At 40.3% G+C, this 26,808-nt stretch overlaps 1 protein-coding gene across 1 annotated transcript in view; it reads right to left on the bottom strand.

The window, feature by feature from the left end:
• Positions 1 to 1,409: 1,409 nt before the first annotated feature.
• LOC126456813 (Down syndrome cell adhesion molecule-like protein Dscam2) overlaps positions 1,410 to 26,808 on the bottom strand; it is a 389,296-nt gene continuing 363,897 nt past the window's right edge. The window contains exons 34-37 of the mRNA XM_050092611.1: positions 26,144 to 26,311; positions 14,326 to 14,446; positions 4,970 to 5,110; positions 1,410 to 1,546 (exon numbers count right to left, since the gene is read on the bottom strand). Of these exons, the coding sequence (XP_049948568.1) occupies positions 1,495 to 1,546; positions 4,970 to 5,110; positions 14,326 to 14,446; positions 26,144 to 26,311 (482 nt within the window). The 3' untranslated portion in view covers positions 1,410 to 1,494. The remainder of the gene's footprint in view (positions 1,547 to 4,969; positions 5,111 to 14,325; positions 14,447 to 26,143; positions 26,312 to 26,808) is intronic.

A 26,808-nucleotide genomic window follows, 5' to 3' on the forward strand; every position in this document is an offset into this window, starting at 1 on the left:
AAACAGCTGAAAATACAAGCATGCATCAGAAATATGTTTACTATCAAATTAAAGCAAACCTGAAAATCAGATGTATACAGCCCATGAAATTATAAAATTCGCGTACTTTTTGACCACACATTGTACCTGTTCCTTTTGTGTCAGTGTCTGATCATTAAATTATAAAGCTCTGCTCATTAACCATGCAACTCATATATTTTATTAACACAGACAGGAGTCTGCATGAGAAGAAGTATTGCAGGCTTAGTGTTCAACATGTTGGCAAGATGATACTTATAGTTCCATTAGCTCTCTAGCCCAAATTATTAGCATGTGAATATGCATGTGATTTGCATAAAAATATACACAGATTCCCAGTCATAACTGGAATACTCTTTTTGAATGTGCTAAATTTGGAATGCTAGGAACTATAAGTTATTTATTTTGTATTAATGGTTCAATATTTTTGGGCTTCTGTGCAATGTTTGATATAAACTAAACTTGACATGACAAACATCATTTAATAGTTTTTATCTTTTGTAGTCCTGAAGATGAATGAGTGCTGTAAACTATGTGAAAGTTTTTTGGGTAAGATACTGGATTCACATTCAAAGCGATAGCAGTTAAAAGCTGTGTCTGGCCGTAGAGAGTTCCAGATCTATGATTTCATGGTTTGCCTAAAGTGATAAAGGAAAATCCCAATGTGGTCCTGGGAAAGCACACACTCAATTTCCTTCTGCTGTCTTTCCCCAATAACAACATGCTGCATCTCAAATGACATCACTGTGAATGTGATATTAATCCCTAATCTTCATTTTTTGAACTTTTTTTTGCATGAGGATGACTAAAACAATGTGATAGAGGAAACTTGCTTTAGGGAATTTAAGATGCAGAACCCATAAATTAGCATTAAGTAGTATAATAGAACTAAGGAAAAATTTATTTTATTTTCAATCATTTCATTGTACAAAAATAAAAATGTGACAACATTAAGAACTTTGTGCACATACAATACATTATACATTATTTGTACCATTGGCTGTTTGTTTATTAAAAACTTTGTAGAACCATAAATACATTAATTATATTGTGATCTGTACATTTGTCAGTCTTCAAAGTACATGGCACATAATTATTATTAACATTAACTCAATGAGATCATATCATAAAAATGTTGACTATTTTATAAACAGTTTCAGATGTAAATTTATATTATTACAGAGATTTTGAGTGAATGAGTGACTTACAAAAATTCTTATTTCCTGATTTACAGTTTTACATATTTAGACATAATACTTAGTTGACAATTCCAACAACCAAAATATACTCAAATATTTGAAGATACGAAATAGTCACCTGAGGAAAGTCTCATCTTTTTCTAAAAACACACAAATAACTGCTAAACACAGTAATTATACTGATGAACACACGTATAAAAATAAGTTCATCATGACTAAATTAGTCAGTACTTGCAGAAAGTTATCACTGAGCATATACTGCCAATAGGTAAGGAAGTCATACATCAATGGTGTACTGACTCCTTTTCTGCAGCTTTTTCTGATGAAACCTAAGGTAGAGAACATGATTAGATCATTCCAAATGTGTGAAAATGTTCATAGTAGCACTACATAATTAAAAATGAATAAGTACAACTTAATCTCTATTGTTTCACTCAGCAATACATAAACAATATGTAACAATAAAACAATGGAAAATCCAGGATGGAATGTAACAATCTTAGAAAAGGAAAGTTGCTACTTGCCATATAGTGGAGGTGCTTAGTTGCAGATAGGCACAACAAAAAACTGTCACAAATAAAGATTTAGGCCATTAAGGCCTTTGTCAACAATACACACACACACACACACACACACACACACACACACACACACACGCACACACACACATGCACACGACTGCACTCTCAGAAAACTGAAACCACACTTCAGTTGCCAGAGAATGCAGTCGTGTGTGTGAGTTGCATGTGTGAGTGTGTGTGTGTGTGTGTGTGTGTGTGTGTGTGTGTGTGTGTGTTTGTGAGAGAGAGAGAGTTGCGCGGGTGTGTGTGTGTGTGGGGGGGGGGGGGGGGGGGGGGCGCTTCGCGTCTGTCGTCTACTGCTGACGAAGGCCTTAATGGCCAAAAGCTTTATTTGTGACAGTCTTTTTACTGTCTCTGTGACTCAGCACCTCTGTTATTTGGTAATAGTGTTACAATATGTAACCACAGTTGCCACAAGTTTCCCAAAGTGAAATTCTCTGATATTTCCCTGATTTCCAGACAAGTTTTAGCATTTTTCCTGACAAATGTTGAGGTATCAAGAGTTAAAAAAAGAAGAAGACGACGACTTCTGTATCTCTAAATGTGTGAGCAAAAATCTTAAGTACCAACAACATCTTTTGTAATGAATTCTTTTTAGATGGAGAAAGCAAGCCAAATGGTATATATGTTTCATTAAGACAACTGATGTTATTTTATTTCAATAAATCAAAACACATTTGGTGACAAAAATATGCATTTTGTTCGAGTCGCAAGACAGATTTAAAATACCTTCACTTCTTTCAGAAATAGCCTCAGAAAAAAGTAGGCCTCTTGACAGAAATGTATAAGGTGGGGAAGAGTTGTGTAAATCAACACTATATGCGACCGCTAATAAAATGTTGGTTCTACTACGTTCATTACTGTCGGTATTATCCACTGTGTTATGTCTACTATTCTACAGGTATTGTGCGATTTTTCCTTCAAGAAATACATGAGCACTGCCAGCGACTGTCACAATTTTCTTCTTCTAATCATCCATACTTTCTAATATATAAACTACTTTAAAAGTGCCAGAATGTACTAGAATAAATAAAATATCTATAAAATGCCGCACTGTACAATCTACTTGCGGTGAGACAGTCGCAATTCCTGAAATCCATTGCCAATGGTCCTGGGTCCATGGATAAACCATGCAAATCTGCTGCATTATGCAAAACACAGACAGACCCAGCCTGCGGGCAGGTCAGTGAGACTAGATCCGACAGGCAAGGCCCGTACATTAGTGGGAAACTATGGGCTTCATACCAGCAGGCCCGATCCATTAGAGATACCCACAAAAATGGCTTGCAGTTTTAGCCCATCATGGAAGTCCACTCATGTGGCCAGCTATTCATGTGTCACAGACACCATGTTGATGAAATGAGACCACAGTGATCACCTACGCAACAGGTAACTTGCGCAAGCACTCTGAGAATCAATGCTAATGAGGATAGGTAGCAACTCACAATAAAGATTATCACTGAGACACAGACAGGCACGTAGGAAAGAGTCACACTCTCACAACTAAATTTTTGGCCATAGCCTTTGTCAGAAAGTGAGAGTGCACACACATTCACACAATCCCTCAGACACAACTCATGCACACAGGACTGTTGTCTCCAGCTGCTATGTCAACGAGCTCTGAGAATCAGATCCAAACAAACCACTCCTCCCCCCCCCCCCCCCCTCCTCCCTGCCTCTCACTGGCAGCTGCTAGGCTAGCAGGAAGTAGTGGTGGCAGCACTGACTGCAAGCTGGGAAGGGGAGAAGCAGTAAGAATGAGAGAGTACAGAAACGGCGCGTGTACTCAGCTGCACCCTGCCAGTGACTAAGGATGTCATCTCAGTAAACAAACAATTTTATGCTACTGAGACAAAAATGAGATTTTTGCAGTGAGTGTTTCTTTCTTTCTCTCTCTTTTTTTTTTTTTTTTTTTTTTTTTCAAATTTCCCTGGTACGTTTGAAATTCCTTGATATTCCCTGATTTCCAGAACTTGTGGCAACCCTTGTAACAACTATAAACTGTCCTTTCTTCTTATGGTGTGGAATTAATGCTTTAAGGTTTTTGCATTATAGTAACTAACTTCCCTATTGTCAGATGCTAAAATACACACACTATAAAACTTTCAATAAAGATTTTCAGTAAACAAAATATTTATGGTGATAATATGCATCATGTGGTCAGAGACGAGTGAAGTGTAAATAATTGATGAATATTGTATTAAAAAATGAAGCTGATGGTGATACAAGTGCCAAGTTAATTATAACAATAACTTCTTGCCAAATATGTAATACTAATGTACTGTTCAAGAAATATATCAATACAGTGACAGGTGCAGAAAAAAATCTTGCAGCAATATTTGCTGTCATTTATCTATTTCTGTAAGTCTTTGTAGAGCTTATGTACCTCCCCATGGGCGTGTGTGCATAATGGTGCATATGCTCAAATGATTACCTTGGAATATCTTTTGCTTGTTTTTAAAATAAGTCCTTCTGTTCTGTCTGAGATTCCTCCAATATCTGTAACATTGTTTTAATTTTTTTGTTCACAATAAAGTATGTACCTGAATTTTCTCCCAGCTCTCATACTGTACAGAAAACCATAATTCCTGATTTTTAACACTGTTTGATTGTCCATTACATTTCTGATAACGAAAGAGTCATTTGGCATTGTTGGCTGGGATACCCCGAGAGGTAATTCAGCCATCTAATTGGAAAGCATTTTCTTCCTCCCTTTTCACACAGTGTATGAGAGTTGTGTTTTAAGTGTATTTGTTAAGAGTACATGACTGGAATGGGCGTCTGTATACTGTTGCGTCACATTTGAGTTGTATGATTATGAGAGAAAGAGGAGGTTGAATTCTGGTGCCGGGACATAGCCTACGCCCCTCAAACAGGACTGTCTGCCAAGCTTAATGTCCTCGTCAGACAGATTACCATAAAAAGAGTCACATTCCTGAATCTTCTCCTTCTTGGTGGGATCTACAGAACATGAAGAACAAATACATGGTGGCTCATGGTCTATAAAATCAAATGTCCTGGCAATAGGATATCTTTCCCTACTGACTTAACATAAGGTTATTGCAAAGTTACCTAACCGGGTTTGAAATGAAATAGAATCATTAATTTTTCTTAACTTTGATTGGAAATATTAGGAATGTTTTCAATGTTTAAATACTATGTCTTACATACCGACTAAGTATTTTGCCAAATTGGATGGTATCACGATCACATTCAGCTTCACTTAGTTCTCGATTATCCGAGAACCCAGAAGGTGGCTGGAGATGGTAGCTGGAAAAGCTAGCATCATCTTCAGCCGAACTTGTTTCTGTGCTGCCAATGAAAGGACAAAAGATGACTTAGTGCATTTACGTACATATCCAGATAGTCAAGTACCATGGAACAGGTAGAAAGAATCTTAAACAAAAATTTGTTAAAGTATGTAGATAAAATTACTGTCTTTACACAAAGATGCAAGTCTTGAACTGTAGACAAATACCGTTACCAGAATGGATATCAATAATTAACTTTTGAAATTTGACATTTCATTCTTGATTTCTCTCAGTTTATCAATGTTCAATGTTCCGTTAATATTAACAGAGATTCTTCACAGTGATCACTCAACAGTTGACTCTGTTCATACCCCTTACACACCCTACTACCCGGTCCGGCAATCCCTGTCCTTCGTGACACCTGTACAGGCACACTTTGCCATCTGGTCCCCGCTGCCCTTCACCACAGGGTCTTTACCGCCTTGCATGGCTTAGCTCATCCTGGGATGTGAGCCACAATGTGGCTGGTAATGGAGAGCTTTGTCTGGCCTGGCATGAAGCACGACTGTCGCACTTGGATCCATGTGTGCGTTCCATGCCAGCACAGCAAGGTCAGCAGGCATGTTCAACCTCCTCTTGGCAAGTTTGACAACCGAAAGAGGTGTTTCCGGCATGTCCATATCAATGTCGTTGGTCCCCTTCCCCCGTCTGAGGGCTACAGATATATCTTATCGATCATTGATCATGTGACCCACTGGGTCGAGGCGATCCCCCTTACTGACATCACGGTTGAGACTGTCGCCCGTTCCTTCATCTTGGCATGGGTTGCTCACTTCAGCTGTCCTCTATCTCTCACCACCAATCAATTTGACATCAATTTGAGTCCAAACTCTTCACACGACTGCGAACTCTGGGGCACCGCCAAGTTTGATACCACTGCATACCACCCGCAGTAGAACGGCCTGATCAAGTGGTGACACTGCACACTCATGGTGCCCTAATGTGCCATGGAGGCCTCAGGTCAGAGGCCCTCCCTTGGGTCCTGCTGGGTATTCGCTCGGCTCATAAGGAAGATCTTAACGCCTCGCTTGCCAAGGTTCTGTACAGTGAGCCTCTCCTCCTCCCTCCTGATTCACCTTCCATCACACTGAGGATCTCCCTGCTCTAATCGAGTGTGTCCGGATGCACATTGTGCACCTACATACCCCCTGCCCCCCCCCCCCCCCCCTCCCTGTTCGTCCACAAGGACCTAGCTATGTATGACTTTGTTATGCTGCGGGATGACACTGTGCGGACAACCCTTCAGCCACCCTATTCGGGCCCTCACCATGTGCTATGTCACGATACCAACACGTTCGTCATCCATCTCCAAGGACGGCCACGGACAGTCTCAGTTACTACGCTTAAACCGGCGTGGTCCCTCAATGACGACATACCTCTCGACACAGCCATCCTGCCTTTGGCACATAACAAAGGACGAGACTGTCACTTTAAACTGGTAATTGGGGACTTAAATGCCAAGGTTGGTCTCAAAAACCGTGGTGATGTCTCAGTAGTCTGCAATGGAATTTATGAGAGGAACGAAAGGGGTAAAGGCTAGTTCAATTTGCAGAAGAAAATAAATTATTCATCATTAACACCTTTTTTTAAGGAACACCATAATAGGAAAGGGACATGGAGAAGCCAAAACCATGAGACCCACAATGAAATAGATTTTATCATCTAATCATACCAAAATAATCAAAGATGTTTCGGTTTTAAATCAATTTAATACTGGTAGTGACCATAGACTAGTAAGAGTGAAAATAAACATTAATACTCAACAAGAACGAAGAAATCTAATATCACAGAAAAAAGAAATTATCGGTATGGATAAACTGAACGAAAGGAAAAAGGAATTTCAGTATGCCCTTTGAGTGAGATTAGAAGAGTCAACAGAAGAAAACCTAGCTGAAACGATAATGGAAACTGCAAAACAAATAGGTGGGTTGACCACAATTACTAAACAACCAGGAAAGTTAAGAGTGGAAACCAAAGCTTTATTCGTAAAAAGATGAGAGATGAAAATTAAAACTTCTTGTGACAAGATAGAATATTCAGAACTGTGTAAGTGTATAAGGAAGAATATGAAAGCCGACATACAAAACTACGGCCCCATTAGCTTACTTTCTGTTATATATAAAGTGTTCACTAAAGTCCTGATAAGTCACATTAAAATGATAGTGGAGACTGCACAGCCCATAGAACAAGCTGGATATCGCAGTGGTTTCAGTACAATTGACCATATAAACACAATGCATGAGGTAATCAGTCGAGACAATGAGTATGAAATGCCATTATGCATAGCCTTCATTGACTTCAAAAAAGCCTTTTATTCTGTCAGTCACACAGATGTCATACAAGCAATGGCCGAGCAAGGAGTGGAAACAAAATATATAAACATACTGTGCAACATTTATGAGAAATCTGTAGCATCTATCAACAGAGAAAAAAGCAAGTGTGAATTTCCCATTGGAAAAGGAGTAAAGCAGGGCGATCCTATATTCCTGAAGTTATTTATAGTAGTTCTCGAGATAGCTATGTCCAAAATTATTTGGAACAACAGAGGAATAAGGATAAATGGTAAAAGGCTCACCAACCTGAGATTTGCTGACGATATAGTGGTCCTAGCTAACAGTAAGATGGAAATGCAGTCCTCTATAAAAGACTTAACATATCATTGTCAGGAAGTTGGACTTAAAATAAATCACCCCAAAACTAAGGTTATGCATAATAATTGGGTAGCTGCAGGACAAGTAACACTGAACAGCAACATCCTAAACAATGTTACAGAATACGCCTATCTGGGGCAATTAATTGACCCCAAAGTGGATTTGAAACCTGAAATTTTTCGTCGATTTAAACTGGGTTGGAGGTCTTACAGAAGGAATGCAACAGTTTTCAAATCGAACATGCCAGTCTACATAAAGAAGACAGTTTTTGATTAGTGTGTCCTATTGGTTTTAACGTATGGGTGTGAAACTTGGACTTTAAATAAATTTTTCAAAAGGAAACTTAGAACTGCTCAGAGAGCTATGGAAAAGTCGATGTTAAGTCTCACTAGGAAAGATCGACAGAAAAGTGAAGACATTTGAGCAATAACAAGAGTAAAAGATATTATAGAACAGGTTAAGACTCTAAAATGGCAGTGGGCACGACATATTGCATGGACAAAGGACGGAAGATAGACAAAATCAGTTTTAGAATGGAGTCCCAGAGAAAAATGAAGATCACCAGGGAGACCACCTGACCGCTGGGATAAGGAACTCAGGAAAGTTGCAGGCTTCAGAAGACAGCAGCGGACAGGGATGCATGGAAAAACCTCTTAAAAATGTATTTAATAACTTAAAGGGGCTGCATTTTGTGTGTGTGTTGTGTGTGTGTGTGTGTGTGTGTGTGTGTGTGTGTGTGTGTGGATGATCTAAAAAGCAAAACAAACTTGGCATCTGGTAATGTTACTGATGGAAGTTCATTAAGCTAGACAAGAAAATGTAATGGTTGTATGACGGATCTCTGTGTCACACTACATGTAATTAATATACAGTTGGATGATGACTGGTAGCTTAACACAGGACTCGTATGTCACTTCTACTATTGGATTTCCTTTTCCTCCGTCACTGGATTTATACATTAAATTATAACCCCAAATAGGTAAGAAGGTCCATTACTCCTTTCCTTCCTCAATAATTTCTTCACCACATTTTTTTCTTCAGTAAACATGACTGCTTTCTCAGGGACATGTAAACATACTTTCAAAAGGCCTCCTGTGAGGCAGTGCTATGCCATTCACAGAGGGCACCACAGAGTTTTGTGTGTGTGTGTGTGTGTGTGTGTTCAGAGCCCGCCACAGGTCCCAGCCTATTTAAGGCCAGCAAAGTTATGCTCGGCCTCAGTTCTCTAAGTGTATTGCTACAGCTCTTCGTGCACGTAATTGGTTCTTGCTGAATGTTACTTAAATACTGTGTTCAAGTTGTTAATGCTTCTGTGGAATAAAACTGTGCTCCACCTACTGGTAATGTTATACTTATACCTAAATACAACACGATTGGCAGCAAGTGTGGTCTTGTTCTCTGCGCAAATTTTACTCTTGTTGGTCCACCATATTCTCACGATGGCTGATGGTGTTACGAAAGACATTTTACATTGATTGGTTGAAGAGCAAGAATCATTTGCTGAGGCATTGCACCACCAATCACAGGAGCTGGACAAACAAACTCATGTACATCAGTCATTGGTATCTGTATTGTCTAGTTGGCGTGCTTCCCAGTCTGTATCACCTGCTGCTTTGCCCTCCACAGCCCCCATGGTTTATTCGCCTCCATTTTCTACATACGAAAAGTCCATTGAGGAATGGGATGAATATGAGAAACATCTGCGACAACACTTTCTAGCTTCTGAGATTACTGACACTATTTTATGTCATGCCTTGTTCCTTTCCTGGATATTGTCATGACTGTATCAAGTCCTAAGTCACCTTGCCCCTTTCCAGGATCCGTCTTCTTTAATGTTAGATCAAATGTGTGAACTTCTTTCGAAATGCTACTGTAAGCACAACCACATTACTGCATTCTAGATTGAGTGTTGTTGCTTTACAAAGCAGTCACATCAGTCCTGTCAGGCATGAGTGACTGAACTGTATGGGCGGCTGAACTCCATGGGTTAAGTCGTCGTCATCATTTTGTGGCCAACGTGCATAAAGAGATGAACGCTGATCAGATGGTGAGAGATGCTATCATTCATTTATCTCTGGATCGAAAGGTATGAGAGGTTGCCCTCGGGTGCAAAAATCCATCGCTCTCTGATGGGTAACCAAGCTTCAGATAGTTTGCAGAGGGAAGATATGATCATGGAGGTTCACAAATGATCACAGTGTCAAGGTGGCTGGCCTCGCTCCCAGCAGCAGCCGCATCAACAATGTAAACAGGCCAGTAAACAGCAACATATGTAGTCCAGTAAATTTTGCGCATGCATCCGCACAAATAAAATTTCTGCCATTGATATTTTGGCCATGTATTGTCTGGCCATCCTCAGAGTGAGTCACACAACTGAAGACAAGATGCCGAGCATGGACTTATATGCTCCACCATGGTGATACAGCGCATGCAGGTCACAGATGCTGGTCAGTGGCAAAGAAATACTCTTACAGATGTGAAGCCTGTGTCGAAGGCATACAGACATTTGATTCACTTATCGATGTGTGATCGGCAGTGGTGACACCATGACGACTTTTCTGCAGTTTAATTACCCCAAGAGCCGGACTCCTCCATGCTTTGTCCAAATTAAAACCATTATCTCTATTTATTAAATTATTAGCTAATCCAGTCTCTATAGCTTCCTTGAAGACAGATACCCAAAAGGAAGAGGTGGACGTTAAAATCTTCATATCACAGTAATTCGTGGAATGCACTGTATCAACACAATGTTTGGCCACAGCTGACTTGTCTGGCTGTGATAAGCATGTGTATCTTCAATGCTCCACACATCTCGGATGAACGGTGTGTGTTGTTTGACCTATGTATGACTTCACAATTTCCACAGGGAATCTGATACACAAACGCTTTACGAAGCAGTAAATCATGCTTTACGGAGCTGAGTAAAGCTGCAATCTTCGTGGGGGGCCGGAAGATCACCATAACACAGTGTTTCTCAAGAATACGGCCTATCTTCGAGGAAAGAGCACCAAAATAGGGCAGAAACGCACTTGATCTGAAGGAATTACTGTTTTCGTCCCTATCACATACCTGCCTTATAGGTTTTGCTGTGGAGAAAATCCATTGGCTTTAAAAACACTCTTGAGGTATGAGAGCTCTTCTTGCAAATTATCTTTATCGGATATACAGTGCACCCTGTGCACTATGATCTTAAGGACACCTATGGTCTGTGACAGGTGATGGCAGCTACTGGCATGTAGATACAGATTTGTGTGTGTTGGTTTCCGATGTACAGCATGTCCTAATGTGTCATCAATCTGCTCATAAAATTCACCATTAAACTGAAAATAAGATGATAAAAGCACATGTTCAAATAAGGCCGTGATGTTCCTATCAAAATGTTGGCCAATAAGAGATAAAGAGTCCTTTAAAGGTACCTTGGTGTATAATGATACCACATCAGAACTAACAAGCACATCTGTACTATTTAGCCTGACATTGCTATGTCTCTGAATAAAACTCATAGAATTACAAATGTGGTGATTACATTTCCCTACCAATGGTTTTAATAAGAAAGCTAAATATGAGGCCTATAAGGAGCACTATTGGTTCACCAACGTATTTTTCTGCCAAATATTTAGATTTCTTATTAAAACCATTGGTAGGAAAATGTAGCCACCACATTCATAATTCTATGGATTTTATTCAGAGACTTAGCAATGTGAGGTGAAATAGTATTGATGTGCTTGTTAGTTTTGATGTGGTATTGTTATACACCAAGGTACCTTGAAAGGACTCTTTATCTCTTATCGCCCAACATTTTGATACAAACATCACGGCCTTATTTGAACATGTGCTTTTATCATTTTATTTTCAGTTTAATGGTGAATTTTATGAGCAGATTGATGGCGTTGCTATGGGAAGCCCCCTCACCCCTCTGGTAGCTAATTTTATTCATGGGGGACTTCAAAGACAAGGCACTGGACTTAGCAAGTTTTAAAACAACTGTCTTCTGGATGTACGTGGATGACATATTTGTGGTATGGCTACACGAGATGGATGAATTACATTGATTTCTCAAGCATTTGAATTCTATCCATGCTAGTATCAAATTTACTATGGAAATAGAATAGGACGGCTGCCTCCCCTTTTTGGATGTTGTCATTCACCGTATAGTTGATGGCGCATTAGGACATACAAGATAACGGAAATCAAGACACACAAATCTATATTTACAAGCCAGTAACTGCCGTCACCCTTCAAAGACCATAGGTGTCCTTAAGACCTTAGTGCTCAAGGCGCACTGTATATCTGATAAAGATAATTTGCAAGAAGAGCTCTCATACCTCAAGAGCATTTTTAAAGCAAATGAATTTTCTCCGCAGAAAATTCATGGAGCATTCAATGCAAAACCTAGAATGCAGGTATGTGATGGGGAAGAAGACAGTAATTCCTTCAGATCAAATGCGTTTTCGCCCTATGTGGGTGCTCTTTCCTTGAAGATAGGTCATATTCTTGAGAAACACTGTGTTAAGGTGATCTTCTGGACCCTCACGAAGATTGCAGCTTTATTGGCTCCGTAAAGGATGATTTACTGTTTCGTAAAGCGGGTGTGTATAAGATTCCCTGCGGAAATTGTGAGAAGTCCTACATAGGACAAACAACATGCACCGTTCATGAGAGGTGTGGAGCATTGAAGATACAAACGCTTATCGCAGCCAGACAAGTCAGCTGTGGCCAAACATTGTGTTGATACAGGGCATTCCATGAATTACCATGATGTCAAGCTATAGAGATTAGATTAGCTAATAATTTAATAAATAGAGGTAATGGTTTTAATTTGGACAAAGCATGGAATCTGGCTCTTGGGGTAATTAAACTGCAGAGAAGTCATCATGGTGTCACCGCCTCCGATCATACACCGATAAGCGAATCAAATGTCTGTACGCGTTGACCACCGACCAGCATCTGTGACCCGCATGCGCAGTATTGCCACAGTGGGGCATATAAGCCATGCTTAGCATCTTGTCGTCAGTCTTGTGACTCACTCTGAGGATGGCTGGATGATACACGGCCATAATATCAATGGAGGAAATTTTATTTGCGTGGCTGCATGGCCAAAATTTAATGGACTATTCATTACGCTGCGCAAAGTTGAAAATGCACAGCAACCTATGTGTCCCATGCTCCCATTCTGCCCTTATTGCTAAACTCACAAACTTATAGAGACTTGGGCTCCCCTCCGCTTCTCCCTGTGACACGAACAGTAGTAAATTACAATAAAAACAGTATTCCTATTCTAGGCCAATTTTCTGCCCCAGAGACTTACAAGTCAGTAGTCTGGTCATTTACATTTCTTGTTGTAGATAATACACAAATGGAGAATCTTTTTGGACTTGGTCTCGTTTCTTCCATGTCCATCCAGTTCCAGTGGCATTCAGGTAACAAGCCAAAGATGAATTAGATTGCCTCATGGAATCCAGCATTGTTTGGCCTATTGCAACAAGTGAATGGTCTACCCCCTTAGTTATAGCAAAGAAACCATCAGCCCAGTTACGCCCCTGTGGCAATTTTAAAATTTCTATGAACACGCAACTATGGTGGGTACATGCCAAATACCGCATCCCAACAAACTCTTTGCAAAGTTATCAGGTGGTCAATATTTCTCAAAAATTTACCTGTTGGTTACCTATTTACAACTTACTTTACATACAGAGTCACTACATATCTCAGTTGTCAATACCCCTTTTGGACTGTACCAATACTTGTGGTTGCATTTTGGAGTCACCAATGCTCCCACTATTTTTCAGTGTGTTTTGGAACAACTTACAGCATCTGAGCTGTTTTGTGCAAACTATTTGGATGACATTATAGTTTCTGGTGTCTCCACTGAAGAACATTTACAATCTATTGGTCACATTGTCCTTATAACTAATTACACAACTTTCCACCATACTTTGATTTTTACACTTCACTCTATTCTTCCACAATATCTCCCGTTGCTTTTGTTTTGTCTTCTGCACCTTACAGGCATAGAGGTATTTTGGCCTTTACAATTGTTATAAGATGCCATAAAAATTATATCACTAAAGATAAAAATTTAGCTAAGACGTAAATGATGAATGTAACGCAAGATTTTGGCCTGGACGGGCTTCCAAACTGGTCACTTATCAATTTTTTGTAATGGGGGAATTATTGAATACGAAATTTAAGCTTTCCAAGGCATATTTCACAACTGATGATGAAAATATGTACAGTATAGTGAAACATGAATATACTACTATTCCTCATGGCGAATATCAATGTGTGCACATTATGGAACTAAGAAACGTTTTCATTCACATTACATCAAATGCTTATAACAAAAATTTATGTTAGTTACATGGATACACTACCAGCCATAATTTGTTTTGTAAAATTTAGAACTAAACAGGAAAGAAGACTATAAAGCTGCAACAACTGATACTAACAAATGATTTAAATAAGCAGAAAATGTAGTGTTTTCTGTAATGTGATGGATACCACTACAGCTTTATTTAGATTAACTGAAAAGTATTATTGATATTTAGAAACAAACCTTGACTACCTGTTGTGTGATGCCAATCTTTTATCACCACTGCAGATGGGGTAGTGACGGGGTGTCCGTCTTCTCTGGGGAGCAGGAGACATCTCATTTGATTCAGTACTTGAATCAAGGCGATAAATTTCTGTAAACAGCATGAATTAAAATTATAGAGTATTGCTCCTTCTTGGTTTGATTGTTGATATTGTTTTGGCCACCTGATCGCCAAAACTATCATTACTAATCACAAGATTTCCAACTGAATACCAAGTTCACACTAAACCAATGATGATAAGTGATGCTTTATCTTAAATGAAGAAACACTACTGGATATAAAACAGAGACATTTTAAACCAATAGTTACAAATGAACTGAAATTTAGGATTGAATTAACCTATTGTATAAGGCAACTATACTTTTAGGTTTCATGGAGTGAACAACCTTAGACATGGTAGGGCAACATAGCTTACTGCTTTGGACATCAATAGATACATCACAAATTGTAATTCCATTTGTTGTGTTTCTACATAATTGGTAATTTAATAAATACAATGTGTGTTTAAAAATGATATCTAGTAAATGATTCCCAATTTTATCAATACATTGAGTTACTCAAACTCTGAAGGTCTGGTCAATTGTTTGAATGTAGCAATGAGTGTGTGGAGTTCTGCATGATACATATTCTCTTTCAAGTATGGAAGGATCCTTGAACAATTGGTGCATACAATCGATGTTAGATATTATAATAAAAAACAACACTGAAAGGAGCTAAATGGCATAAGTGTATCAGTCATGGAAGATCGCCTCTACAAGAAACTGAATTCCCTGAGAACTTCAAGCTGTGTGCACTAGGGTGGCCCCACCTCACTAAACCCACACAACCCCCAGCATCAGCTTGTTCACAATTTGGAAAAAATAAGTTCCCGGTTATATTCATAAATTACTGCATGCTCTTTTTCTTTGTAAAAGTAAGGACCGATGATCTAACTCTGACATCTACGAATTATTTGTGCTGCATTGCCTATAGGTACACAAACAGAAGCTTTGTTAGCTTTTGGGATGCATTTCCTTGCACACACACACACACACACACACACACACACTCAATCACATTCACACATCTGTCTCCCTACATTGTGCTCAGTTGTTTGCCAGCTTTCTCCTGGCCCACGGTGAGTGTACTGTGGTACAGTGGGGGTTTGGGGTGGGGGGTGGAGTAGGGTGAGGGATGGAGAGAGGCGGAAGGCAGGGAGGGGATTGGGAGGAAGCATCTAATGGCTCATGGAGGAGTGGTGAGCTGTCTGTGGGTTAGCTAGGGAAGCAGGTAGATGGGACAGGTGGCAGATGGCTGGGCACCTGATTTCATACACTAGGGCATGAGATAACAGCACACAGCTAGACACACACTATTTTGTGGGGGATGGGGGGCAGTGAGTTACCTTAGGTTTAGGCCAGGAAGGTTTCGGAAGCAAAGGATGTGCTGTAAGGATAGCTCCCATCTGCTCTGCTCAGAAAAGCTGGTGGTGTTGGGGAGGATTCAGATGGCAAGGGTTGTGAAGTAGCCATTGAAATCACGCATCTTGAGCTCCGCTGCATGTTGTGCCACTGGGTGGTCTACCTTGGTTTTGGCAATAGTTTGGTGGTGGCCATTCATACTAGTTGATGGTTGGTTGTCACACCAATGTAAGACACTGTGCAGTGGTTGCAGTAGAGGTGGTATACAGGGTGTTTGAGGAGGAACAGTAAATATTTTAGGAGGTGGTACTACAGACGAATTGCAATAAAAATGTCATATAACATGCTTCCAATTTTTTCTGTGTACAGTGGTACCTTTAAGGTTCCTGACTGCCTAGCAGAAGACCATAAAGAGTAACAAAGTACCATCTATGTGGAACTGCTTGCACATTAAGAGGTGAATTGTGACAATTTTTTGTCGAATGTCATCATAGGAGATAAAAATGGGTTCATCACTTCAAATCAGAAACATAACAGCAACACATGGAGTGGCACCATATCACCTCTACACCAAAGTAAAAGTTCAAAGCCACATCCTCAGCTGGTAAAGTCATGCCAACAGTCTCCTGGGACTCTCAAGGGGTTATTCTATTTGATGTCCTCCATCATGGTGCAATGATCAACTATCAAGCGTATTGTGCTACCCTCAGGAAATTGCAGAAACGACTTCAGCATGTCTGTCACCACAAAAATGCAAACAAATTCCCCTTCTTCATGACAATGTGAGCCTTACACAAGTCTGCACATGCAGGTGGAGCTCACTTTCATTGGACTGTTCTTCTTCATCCATCCTACAGCCCGGATGTCACACCTTCTAATTTACATCTCTTGGCTCAATGAAGAATGCACTCCGTGGGAAGCAGCATGTGGATGATGGGGAGGTTATTAATGTAGCAAGACTTTGGCTCCAATGTCAACCAGTAGAGTGGTACCATGCAGCCATATAGGCCCTCCCAATAGGGTGGCATAAGGCTGTCACACTGAACAGACTTTATGTTGAAAAACAAATTTTTGCAGCCAAAGAGAGGGGAATAATATGGTGTATTGTAATCCTGAATAAACCCAGCCAGCTTCCAGAAAAAAGTGCTGCATTACTTATTAAACTCCCCTCATACATTCTTATATTTCAGTGAATGTTTGACAGTCTGACTGCAACCTGCATTTCTCAGCTTTCCATCTGGCATAGGACAGATTTTTTTTATGGGTATTGGTCTCCTATGTGGTTTTGACTGCCACACAATCTTTGAATACTGTATTGTGGAAATGCATTCTCTATACATGTTTAATTCCATTCCATACATTTTCTGCAGGGAGAGACCTGGTATTCTTGTTGGTTATGGAATAGAATTAGTCTTTTTTCTGCCAATCTCTAGATACTCAGCTCTGTCACATCAATTGTTCACTTGTTGGAACATTTCCCTTGCAATAAGTGCAGAAATGTCAGAGAAAACTGTTTAGAGAATGAAATCAACATCATTGTCTTTCTTATGTGCCTGGAATAATTACCAGGAGCGACTCATAGTCCATAATAAAAAAGATCATAACAAAATGTGGCCTTCAAGTAGGACAGAATTCAACAACATGCGTTGTGTTGGTAAATTACTAAAACACACAACTCTCTAGTCATCTTCAACTAGACAGAAGCATAATTCACTACTGAATACTATAAACTAATTCACTACTGAATACTATAAACTGGCAGTATCTTTTTGTTCATGGCTCTTTGACATGAAACATTCCAACTGCTGCTGATAGTGGGTGATAAAGCAGAGTTGTTGCAAAGAACATCATTTTTTCAACCCTATAGTATCAGTGCACATAATCAAGCAGCATGTGATACAAGTGCCTCCATGTTTGGCCTAGAGATGTTGCTTTGCAACCAGGACAGACAGCTGAGCAAGTGTTGTGCCATGTGCACAACAGCCCAACATAACCCCAGTGCACTGGACCCTTGGCCTCACTTACTTTGGCTTGCTTTTGCATGCTCCCTCCATGAACCATGGACCTTGCCACTGGTGGGGAGGCTTGTGTGCCTCAGCAATACAGATAGGCGTACCTTAGGTGCAACCACAACGGAGGGATGTCTGTTGAGAGGCCAGACAAACATGTGGTTCCTGAAGAGGGGCAGCAGCCTTTTCAGTAGTTGCAGGAGCACCAGTCTGTATGACTGACTGATCTGGCCTTGTAACACTAACCACAACGGCCTTGCTGTGCTGGTACTGTGAACAGCAAGCAACTTTATTGTATGGCTAAATGATGATGGCATCCTCTTGGGTAAAATATTACGGAGGTAAAATAGTCCCCCATTCGGATCTCCAGGCGGGGACTACTCAGGAGGATGTTGTTACCAGGAGAAAGAAAACTGGCGTACTACGGATTGGTATGTCAGATCCCTTAATCGGGCAGGTAGGTTAGAAAATTTAAAAAGGGAAATGGATAGCTTAAAGTTAGATATAGTGGGAATTTAGTGAAGTTCGGTGGCAGCAGGAACAAGACTTCTGGTCAGGTGACTACAGGGTTATAAATACAAAATCAAATAGGGGTAATGCAGGAGTAGGTTTAATAATGAATAAAAAAAATGGGAGTACAGGTAAGCATAGTGAATGCATTATTGTGGCCAAGATAGACATGAAGCCAACGCCTACTACAGGAGTACAAGTTTATATGCCAACTAGCTGTGCAGATGACAAAGTGATTGATGAAATATATGATAAGATAAAAGAAATTATTTAGATAGTGAAGGGAGATGAAAATTTAATAGTCATGGGTGACTGGAATTCAATAGTAGGAAAAGGGAGAGAAGGAAATGTAGTAGGTGAATATGGATTGGGGGGAAAAAATGAAAGAGGCAGCCGCCTGGTAGAATTTTGCACAGAGCATAACTTATTCATAGCTAACACTTGGTTCAAGAATCATGAAAGAAGGCTGTATACATGGAAGAAGCCTGGAGACACTAGAAGGTATCAGATAGATTATATAATGGTAAAACAGAGATTTAGGAACCAGGTTTTAAACCGTAAGACATTTCCAGGGGCAGATGTGGACTCTGACCACAATCTATCGGTTATGAACTATACATTAAAACTGAACAAAATTGCAAAAAGGTGGGAATTTGAGAAGATGGGACATGGATAAACTGAAAAAAGCAGAGGTTGTAGAGAGTTTCAGGTAGAGCATTAGGGAACGATTGACAAGAATGGAGGGAAGAAATACAGTAGAAGAAGAATGGGTAGCTTTGAGAGACGAAATAGTGAAGGTAGCAGAGGATCAAGTAAGTAAAAAGACGAGGGCTAATAGAAATCCTTGGGTAACAGAAGAGATATTGAATTTAATTGATTAAAGGAGAAAATATAAAAATGAAGCAGGCAAAAAGGAATACAAATGTCTCAAAAATGAAATCAACAGGAAGTGCAAAATGGCTAAGCAGGGATGGCTAGAGGACAAATGTAAGGACGTAGAGGTGCATATCACTAGGGGTAAGATAGATACTGCCTACAGGAAAATTAAAGAGACCTTTGGAGAAATGAGAACTACTTGCATGAATATCAAGAACTCAGATGGAAACCCAGTTCTAAGCAAAGAAGGGAAAGCAGAAAGGTGGAAGGAGTATATAGAGGGTCTATAAAAGGGCGATGTTCTTGAGAACAATATTATGGAAATGGAAGAGGATGTAGATGAAGATGAAATGGGAGATATGATACTGCATGAAGAGTTTGACAGAGCACTGAAAGACCTAAGTCAAAACAAGGCCCCGGGAGTAGACAACATTCCATTAGAACTACTGACAGCCTTGGGAGAGCCAGGCCTAACAAAACTCTACCATCTAGTAAACAAGATGTATGAGACAGGCAAAATACCCTCAGACGTCAAGAAGAACATAATAATTCCAATCCCAAAGAGAGCAGGTGTTGACAGATGTGAAAATTACCGAACTATCAGTTTAATAAGCCACGGCTGCAAAATACTAACACGAATTATTTATAGACGAGTGGAAATACTGGTAGAAGCCGACCTCGAGGAAGATCAGTTTGGATTCCGTAGAAATGTCGGAACACGTGAGAGAATACTGACCCTACGACTTATCTTAGAAGGTAGACTCAGAAAAGGCAAACCTACGTTTCTAGCATTTGTATACTTGGAGAAAGCTTTTGACAATGTTGACTGGAATGCTCTCTTTCAAATTCTGAAGGTGGCAGGGAGCAAAAGGCTATTTACAATTTGTACAGAAACCAGATGGCAGTTATAAGAGTCGAGGGGCATGAAAGAGAAGCAGTGGTTGGGAAGGGAGTGAGACAGGGTTGTAGCCTTTCCCCGATGTCATTGAATCTGTATATTGAGCAAGCAGTAAAGGAAACAAAAGAAAAATTTGGAGTAGGAATTAAAATCAATGGAGAAGAAATAAAAACTTTGCAGTTTGCCGATGACATTGTAATTCTGTCAGAGACAGCAAAGGATCTGGAAGAGCATCTGAACGGAATGGACAGTGTTTTGAAAGGAGGATATGAGATGAACATCAACAAAAGCAAAACGAGGATAATGGAATACAGTCGAATTAAATCGGGTGATGCTGCAGGAATTAGATTAGGAAATGAGATGCTTAAAGTAGTATATGAGTTTTGCTATTTGGGGAGCAAAATAACTGATGATGGTTGAAGTAGAGAGGATATAAAATGTAGACTGGCAATGGCAAGGAAAGTGTTTCTGAAGAAGAGAAATTTGTTAACATCGAGTATAGATTTAAGTGTCAGGAAGTTGTTTCTGAAAATATTTGTGTGGAGTGTGACCATGTATGGAAGTGAAACGTCGACGAATTGGACAGAAGAGAAATTTTTGGCACAACTTGACTAGAAGAAGGGATCGGCTGGTAGGGCATATTCTGGGGCATCAAGGGATCACCAATTTAGTATTGGAGGGCAGTGTGGAGGGTAAAAATTGTAGAGGGAGACCAAGAGATGAATACACTAAACAGGTTCAGAAGGATGTAGGTTGCAGTAGGTACTGGGAGATGAAGAAGCTTGCACAGGATAGAGTAGCATGGAGAGCTGCATCAAACCAGTCTCTGGGCTGAAGACCACAACAACAACAACAACAAAAACAACAACACTGCATGCTCACCTAAAAAGACTGTTTATTGATGTTCTGTAGTTATGACACTTTGTACTGTTCTATATTTCAGTCAACGTTACTGCGGATATCACCATGTGGAAGCAGAATAAAACTTGGTTGGTATAACTTCTGATATAGTGTCTGCACAATGTACTATATATTTGGCAACGAGTGCAGTATTACACTCTGCATGTTTCGTTCTTTGGTTTGATAGGCAGCCAGCATGTCAGTGGAAGAAGTTCTACAGTTGCTTGATGAACAACAGTGAGCTCTCACTGATCAGTAGCATGCTTTGTCCATTTCACTAAACAATTTGATAGCCTTGTTGACACAACACTAACCACTTCCTCCATAAGATGATTCTATGGAGGATTAGTATGCATATGAGAAACATCTTCGGCAACAATTTCAAGCTTTTAGTCACAACCCTAACTTGTGTACAGCTTTATTTTTGTCATGGATTTCTCCTTGTATTTATCACCTTTTGTGTCAGCTAGCTCCTGTTCAGGAATCTGTGATGGTAACCCCAAACAAACTCCACATTGAAGTATGTGCGATGGTCGAGATTTTAAAAATGCAACTAGACATGGGTGCAGCATCGACTGTTAAATTCTCAAACCTATATGGATGTTGCATTACCAACATTGTCCCTTATCTCATCAGTTCATGAGTAATAACAAACAGTTTCCTAATTCTGTAGTGTACAAAGCAGCTGTGCAGCCTTTTACCTTTTTAATGTTGGGTGGCACCAACACTGAAAACTTTCTGGGTTAGACACCTTCAAAATTTTTAGGTTCTCTATTTCTGATGAAGTGCATCTGGTATGACAACAAGTTCTGCATCAAGAACTGGACATGCTCGGCTCAGAATATTCCTCACTGTTTTCAGAAGAATTAGTGTGTGCTACCAATTGCAAGGCTCACATCACAATGAAATCAATGGCGTGCCAGCACTTTTTTCAAGCCCGCCCAGTTCCAGTAGCTTTACAGGAGCAAGCCAAATTGGAACTAGGCCAGCTTATGTCTTTGGGCGCTATCACACTTGTCCCCTCTGCTGAAAGGTCTTCTCTGTTGGTATTTGTCAAAAAACCTAATGGCAACCTTCGGCTCTGTGGTGATTTTAAAGTGTTCATTAATTCACAGTCCATTATTGATATCTATCCCTTACAATGTCCAGATGAACTCTTAGCAAGTTTTTCAGGAGCCAATATTTTTTTCCAAAATGGACTTTTCAGAAGTCTGCTTACAACTGCAACATGATGATGATTCCAAACATGTCCTTGTAGTGAATACCCCCTTCAGATTATATCAATATGAGCACCTGCCATTCAGCCTGGCTAATGCCACTACTATTTTCCAATGATTTTTGGATCAACTCACAGGCCTTTGTGCTGGGATCCATTGACTACCAGGATATAACTTGGACAAATCACAATTTTTTCAGCTGTCTATAGTCTACCTAGGTTTTGAAGCCTCGCATGTTGATGTTAAGCCTCTACGCCAGCATGTTGATGCTATTACAGCTTTGTTGTGGTCTACCAAAGTCAAAGAACTGTAAGCATTGCTCAGGAATATTGCATACTGCCATGATGCAACCACAATGGCTCAGCCCCTTCCTGCTCTCTCTCCTTTTTACTGGTCAACCACCTGTGAGCATGTTTTTACCCTGTTAAAATGAAAATTACACTTAGCACCTTGCTTGGTTATTTTCCAACCAGGCCAACGTCTTGTTTAGGTCCAGTATGGCCTTGAGGCCATTCTCACACACAAATACGTGGACGGTTCCAAATGCCCTATTGTGTATAGTTCCAAAACTTTGAATCATGTGCAACAATACAACTCACAGATAGAAAAAGGAGCCTTTACTATTGCGTACACACTCAAAAAATTTCATGTATTCCTATGCAGTTCTGAGTTTCATTTGATTGCTGGTTTCTCTTTTCAATACTTCAGCATCCTTACTGGACAAAGCGGCCCTTTGCCTGCAACACTGGGCACTGTTTTTGTCATGGTGTAACTATGAGACTCATTTCTGAACCACAGCACAAGCTAATGTGGATGCTCTTTCTCAATTGCCGATTGGCCCTGATCAAGCATTCAGTCAGGGTGAACTATTGTGCTTCCATTTAGACGTTGAAGCCCAAAACACGGTGGATGGTTTTCCCTTTACCAGTTCTTAGATTTTGGTGGCTGTTGTGGCCAGTCATATCTTATGTCAGATTGTTCAATTTGTCCACCATGGCTGGCTCCATAAACTACCAGGCTAGCTGGCTCCATAAACTACCGGGCTAGTGTCAGATCCTTTGTGTGATTATTATGCACCACAGCTGCCTTCCATTCTTGATGGTGTGTTACTGATGGCTACTGAAGAGTCGGTACCTAGTTGTGAACTTGTCCGCATGTCATGCACCCTCTCCTTCCTGTACAAAACTGATGGCCTGCCTCCATGTGGTTTGGCTAGGTATTGATAATGAGATCATGCACACTGTGACAGCCAGCCCACAGTGTGCCACCCATCAAGCGGCACTACGGACCTCTCATGCCCCAAGATCTTAACTCCTTTTAGCTTGTAGTAATTGATGCTTTCTCAAAAATTCCTTATGTGGTTTGTTGTCCTTCCATGTCCACAGCACTTACGGTCATGGCCATCTCAAAGATTGCCATAATGCTTGTGATGTACAATGGCCCACAGTTTGTGTCTTAAGATTTTGAAGATTTTTGTACAAAGAGTGGCATCCAGCATGTTACTGCTCCTCCCTTTCATATAAAGTCCAATGGAGAGGTGGAGCAGCTGGTCCATACATTCAAAACCCAGATGAAAAAATACATCACCTAATCATCTCCCAAGAAAGCCTTCAATAGGTTCTAGGGGTTCATACAGGTTCACTGTAGTTGACAACCATAGCCCAGTAGAGCTACTTCATGACTGCTAGTACTGCACACAGCTTCATCTGCTCCGACTGATGTCTAGCTACCCACCAGTGCCCACCTTGTAGTTATTCTGTGTGGGCTCCACCTTTAGGCCCACAGGTTTGGGTGGCCCAAAGTGGACACTAGTGGTCATCCATAGCTGCCAAGGCCACCGCCTGTGCATCGTGTGCACCTTTGATGGCTTAGTGCCATGGTACTATGACTAGTTCCATCCACACACAATCGACTGAGCACCGGAGAGCCTTCCGCCCCTGCAGCCACCTCCACCATCTGCCTAGCTCCCACGGCGCAGTCCATGCCTACTAAGCTCAGGTGCCATCCTCACTCCTTGTGTCACTGCTCAACAGAGTAGTCAGCACTGGGTCACCTCCATCTCTGCGGCCTCTGTCGCTGCTGCCGCAGTCTTCTCTGCTGCCTCCATTGCCAGTGCTCCCTTATGGCTTCTCACGGGGGAGTGGGCACTGTACCTGTCCACATCTGCCACATCTGCACCATTTAGACCATTTTCTCCTGTGACAGTGCAAAAAAAGAAACCTGCTTACACAGTCATCACCTATGCTGAAGACATGGACATCTCCATAGTATTGTAACCCTACAGTGCGAATGCACGTAATGAAACAGCACATGATACAAGTGCCTCTACAGTGTCCTAAAGAGGTCACTTCGCAACTTGGACTGATGGAGCAGTAAGCGCTGTGCTATGCACACAACAGGCTAATACAAGCCCAGTGTGCTGGGCTATTAGCCTCACTTAATGTTTATTTGCTTATTGTATGCTCAGCTACAATACTTTATATTGATCTGTTCTATAGTTACAAGACTTTGCACTATTCTATACTTCATTCAGTGTTATTGTGGATCACTTCATGTGGAAGCAGAATAAAACTTATTTGGCATTACTTCTGATATAGTGTCTGTACAATGTTACTACAAGAGTGAATTAGCATTCTATTATAAGACTTCTGCTATTAGTGCATCTGGACACATGAAGATTCATTGTGGATTCCACTGTTCTTTGAGTGTCTGAAAACAACAATGACAACTCAGTTCTTTAGAAGTGTTGGAAAGCAATAGCGTATGCAATCAATAGACTGATTTTATTTGACCACACCATGGGTGATTGGTAGCTGTCATTATCATCACATACAAGAATACAATATGCATCCAAAGTGATTTAATGTGGAAGGATCACATAAGCCCGGTCAAGAGAAGGCATGTGTTAGACTGAGATTATAAGAATAATAAGTGTAATATATCAACAAAGTAGGTCATTACAAAACTAAACAGTTCTTGAATAGAGTCTGGTTCTTGAATTTGTTCATCATTATGGAATATTAAGAAAGTTGATTACTGGTAGATATACAGAAAATTCAAAGAAGAAATGAGCAATTATTGACAAGACTGTTTGGTCATCACACCTGTGGCAGAAAAAAGCTGAACAGTCTGCAAATGTTGAGTTGCAGACAGGCACAACAAAACGACTGCAAACAAATAAACTTTTGGCCAAAACACACACACACACACACACACACACACACACACACACACACATGCAAATTGTGTGTGTGTGTGTGTGTGTGTGTGTGTGTGTGTTGTCTAATTCAGGTGAAGGCTTTTTGGCTGAGGGCTTATTTGTTTAGAAGTCGTTTTGCCGTGTATGTCACTGAATCAACATTTCCATGCAAGTCAACATTTCCACTATGTGGTGAGTAGAAATCTATCCTTTTCATAATATTGTCATTATTCCTTCTTGGATTTTCCATTGTTTGAACAGTCTGCAGAGGTAGACGTGAAAGGAAAAATGCTGTGCATTACATAACACATTACTCCAAAATTTCAAACGTACCTCAAATGATATGTTACTGTGTCACATGTTCAATCAGATGTTGGTCATATCATTTGAACAGGATGGTCACATGTCATTAGAAGTCGAGAAGTTTTGGACCGATAAGGAGGTGTAATGTGCATGGGTTCTCTCTGGATGCGATCCATCTATATCTACAAAACTGTTTTATCTGATGTACATGCTTTCTCTTTCTATTGCTTCTAAGCCCAATAAGTTTGTGATTTTAAGTGGAGTTCTCATTGATTCTTGTAAAAACCACTGAGTCTTGATGTGTGGTTCAAAAATTTGCTCATTGTTGGGGAGATGGAGGTAAAAAAAGTATTGCACTCTGTGCAAGATTGGTGGATGTTATTAACCTTCCTGACTGCTAGCACTCTTTTCTACTGAAGATACTACAGAGGTATTAAAGAAGTTTACAACCTTTGAACCTTTGGGAGTAACATACCCAGACTCCTGGAGGTGGCTTGCTTTATAGGCAGCCTGTAAGTGCTCACTGCAGATGGGCTACCACTAGTATCTGATTCTGAGTTGTCTCCAGTGGCCTTCTTGTGGTGTTTCCCAGTGCCATGCCTGTGAAGACTGGATGATAACATTGGTCGCTGGCCATTGTTTCCTGTGAGGAAAAAAAGAGAGTAGATCCTTTCATTACTGCTACTGGTACTTTTATATTTATATATGAAAATAATGATTCACTGTTAGAAAACTTGATGGAAACATATGACATCTTTATTTACTTTAACTATACATTGATGCAGTTATTGGTTTATATAGAAAATAAGATTTCTAAGGACATAAATGGAGAGAAAACTCAGTTTCATGTGAAAAAATTATGGTACGTTTTGAGCTGTGGCAGCTCTAATATTGGCGGTATGGCTTTCCTCTGGCACCACTAACTACTTAGTGGTGTGTGGCGGAGGGTACCTTGAGTACCTCTATCGGTTCGCCCTTCTATTCCAGTCTCGTATTGTTCGTGGAAAGAAGGATTGTTGGTATGCCTCTATGCAGGCTCTAATCTCTCTGATTTTATCCTCATGGTCTCTTCACGAGATATACGTAGGAGGGAGCAATATACTGCTTGACTGCTCGGTGAAGGTGTGTTCTTGAAATTTC

The sequence above is a fragment of the Schistocerca serialis genome, chromosome 1 (assembly GCF_023864345.2).
Source record: "Schistocerca serialis cubense isolate TAMUIC-IGC-003099 chromosome 1, iqSchSeri2.2, whole genome shotgun sequence".
In the NCBI taxonomy this organism is placed as follows: Eukaryota; Metazoa; Arthropoda; class Insecta; order Orthoptera; family Acrididae; genus Schistocerca; species Schistocerca serialis.